The 3,255-nt window shown below is 37.5% G+C and overlaps 1 protein-coding gene across 1 annotated transcript; it reads left to right on the top strand.

Annotated features, from left to right (window-relative positions):
- Positions 1–345: 345 nt before the first annotated feature.
- CUC3 (NAC (No Apical Meristem) domain transcriptional regulator superfamily protein) lies at positions 346–2,669 on the top strand. The gene is made up of 3 exons (XM_028049562.2): positions 346–821; positions 1,339–1,628; positions 2,001–2,669. The coding sequence occupies exons 1-3, from the start codon at positions 617–619 to the stop codon at positions 2,595–2,597; spliced, it is 1,092 nt and encodes a 363-aa protein (XP_027905363.1). The 5' UTR covers positions 346–616; the 3' UTR covers positions 2,598–2,669.
- Positions 2,670–3,255: the final 586 nt, after the last annotated feature.

Genomic DNA, 3,255 nt, shown 5'->3' with positions numbered 1-3,255 from the left:
TTTTAAAAGTTGCTTCGAAACTTCAAAATCAACTTTCAAACACTGGTGTTATCAGAACCATTTTATGGAATTGCTGTTTAATTTACCTCCAATAAATGGAGTTATACAACCTTATCTTAATTGGACCACTGCAATTAAGGACCAGCATCCAAATTTAGCTCTATTTTATGCCATTAACATAATTTTAAATAGAATATAGAGTTACATATACATATACATATATATATATATATATATATATATATATATATTTATTTTGTCTTTTTATTCCCTATTCCTGTTATTATAAAAGCAATTTCTCTTATACGAAACAATTATCTTGGGTTAACAAGAGAGTGACTAAATACTATACAGTGTGTAGCTATCCTCACCAGTTTTTAAGTGATTTACTCTTTCGAAAATTTTGATTGTGTACTGTATGTCCACGTTTAGGTTCATACGTATACCTGTTCACCTGTTGGTTTGGATCTACTCCTCCCCTCGTTTTCAGTAACATTCATTATATATCTCACTCCAATCCCTTTACCTCATCACTATTTTCCTGTTCTTAAAGCTTCACTCTCTCACTTTTCTTTGCATAAAAAAGTAAAGGTTTCAGTAGATTTTTGAGGAGGACATGCTGGCAATGGAAGAGGTACTGTGTGAACTTAGTGATCATGAAAAGAGAAACGAGCAAGGTCTGCCACCGGGTTTCAGGTTTCACCCCACTGATGAAGAACTCATAACCTTTTACCTCGCTTCAAAAGTCTTCAATGGCACCTTCACCACCGTCAAGTTTGCTGAGGTTGATCTCAATAGATGTGAGCCTTGGGAACTTCCAGGTATATATATTCTTCTACCCAAAAACCCTCACAACAAGGGTGTGCACCTTCAGTTTCATCAACTAGATTAGGTGTATGCTAATGTTATCCTATTATATTAGTTACAGTTCCTGCTGGATTCCGCCTCGTATATATTTAGGTTAATTCGTGAAAACTAAGATTTATGTTGTGGGCTATCCACTAGCATGTCACCTCAAATTTCTAATGGCGTCATCAACTTATATATACTATCTTTGGATCTTCTTCTTGTTTTTCCTGTTCCTAATTTCTGTGTGCTGAACAACGATCGAGAGTGGACAGCTACATAACTCCAACAAAGTTAGAACAAAATTTAAGCAAAGGCCAAAAAGACAAACCCTATATATAGAAATGTGAAATTATTTATGTGGTGATGGGAGAAAGATTGATATGAAAGCAACTTGGTTCATGTACATTAATTTATATAGATTTAAGTGAAAAATATAAAATTAGTATCTGTTGTTGATATTGTTGAATATTGATGTGAGAGTGGAAGCAGATGTGGCGAAGATGGGGGAGAGAGAGTGGTATCTGTTCAGCTTGAGGGACAGAAAATACCCGACCGGACTTAGAACAAACAGGGCGACCGGAGCTGGGTACTGGAAAGCCACTGGGAAGGACAAGGAAGTGTTCAGTGCATCAAGTGGAACCCTACTTGGGATGAAGAAGACCCTTGTTTTCTACAAAGGAAGGGCCCCTCGTGGGGAAAAGACCAAATGGGTCATGCATGAGTACCGTTTGGACGGTGACTTTTCCCTTCCCCACCCTCACCCTCATCACATCTCAAAGGTACTACTACTACTGCTACTACTCAATTATTTTTCCTTTTTTTCTTCATTTCATATTTAATGTTTCATCTTCTATAATAACACCCCATTAATAGATACTTAAAATTTCAATCTTGTTTCAACAATGGTGGTGAATGCAGAATCTATAGCACGTGCACCGTGCGAATCAAGTTACCTCCCATTCCTACTCCCTCCTAAACTTTTTGTCTCCTTCTGGGTTGACCCACCTACGTCCTACACCATGCCACCATGTCTTTTCCTTTTCACCAACCAAACATCATTTATTTATTATTAACCTTTTCGGTGCTTCTTTTCATATGATTTATTATTACTACATGCTGATCCTAGTTCCACCAATGTTTGTTTTTCACAGGAAGAGTGGGTGATATGCAGGATATTTCATAAATCCGTGGAAAAGAGGACTCCACTGCTCCAGGTTCAAGGGCATTCAGATGCTTCTTCTTCACCAGCAAAAAATTCTTTACCTCCTTTACCTCCATTGGAACTAGAACAACTAGAACACCAAACTCACCTCTCTCATTCTCACCCTTATCTTTTCCCATTGCATGCATCACCGCAACTCACTAACACCAGAAACCATACATCATTTTCTGACCTATTCTTCAAGCCCCCCCCGCACCTCTCACAACAACAAAACTGCATCCTCAAGGAAAAAACAGCTCCGAAAGTAATAAAAACGGAGGAGGCTACAGCATTGTATCAGTACCATTTACTAGGTGACAGTAACAACAACCTGCGGTTGAACCAAAATCCAAGTAATTTCCCAAACCCTTTCGGTGATGTTGAGGTGGATGGTGGTGGGTTGTTGATGGCATTCTCAGGAGGTCCAAATGGTGAAGTTAGGGACATGTCCACTTCGACAGCCTTTAATAGGGTGGTAGGGTTGCAGCAGCTCATAGATGCTGCTCATATCGGAATAGATTCTTGGCCTCTGGCCCAGCATGTTTAAAATGTCTGTAATATATATTTATTCACATATATATTTACTGCTCTATATACAGACCCCTCAGATATTCTGCTACCTTATGTATTTGTTTTGCGTAACATATATTAATTAAATCACTGCTTCTATTGTATGCATGCCTATGTCAAGCTAGATCTTCTAGATTTGTTACGTTCCGTGACTACAACCTCAGACACGGACAAGATGGATCTGTAACACATTCTCGGACCTCTGATCCACCATGGTTGTACGTCATCCGTTTTTACAAGGATTTACCGTTAAATTAACTCTCATTATTATAGCTATGTTACTCAAATCAATTCATCTTTATCAACACAAAGACCAACAAAAGCTTAGATCTTTTTTTTTTTTTACTTGTTAGTGCATAAAGCTTGACACTACAAGTTAACCTTCCATGCAAGTTTTGAAATCTCGTTCTCCACAATTTGAAGGAATCTTGGTTCGTGATGGTTCAGGCTAACCATAAATCTAAAGTGCGCATTAAAGGATATACTGAATCAAAATTTGTGACATTCCAACACTATGAATAGTACAACTCCAACACTTTATATAAGATAATGAGATATAAGTAAAGAGAGGAATATAAAGGATGAAATGAGTAATATGAGAGAAAACAAAAAAGAGAAAAATGTTACTATTAAAC

This window comes from Vigna unguiculata, chromosome 9 (genome assembly GCF_037176805.1).
Source record: "Vigna unguiculata cultivar grain cowpea cultivar isolate G323 ecotype 2 chromosome 9, ASM3717680v1, whole genome shotgun sequence".
Lineage (NCBI taxonomy): Eukaryota > Viridiplantae > Streptophyta > Magnoliopsida > Fabales > Fabaceae > Vigna > Vigna unguiculata.
The sequence above is the reverse complement of the archived record's forward strand: the minus strand, read 5'-3'. Positions and strand labels throughout refer to the sequence as shown.

Excerpts from the sequence above, each read along its gene's own strand:
- CUC3 (XM_028049562.2), top strand. The coding sequence starts at position 617 with ATGCTGGCAATGGAAGAGGTACTGTGTGAACTTAGTGATCATGAAAAG. Across the intron at positions 822-1,338 it reads TGAGCCTTGGGAACTTCCAG|ATGTGGCGAAGATGGGGGAG; the intron begins GTATATATATTC and ends GAGTGGAAGCAG. Across the intron at positions 1,629-2,000 it reads ACCCTCATCACATCTCAAAG|GAAGAGTGGGTGATATGCAG; the intron begins GTACTACTACTA and ends TGTTTTTCACAG.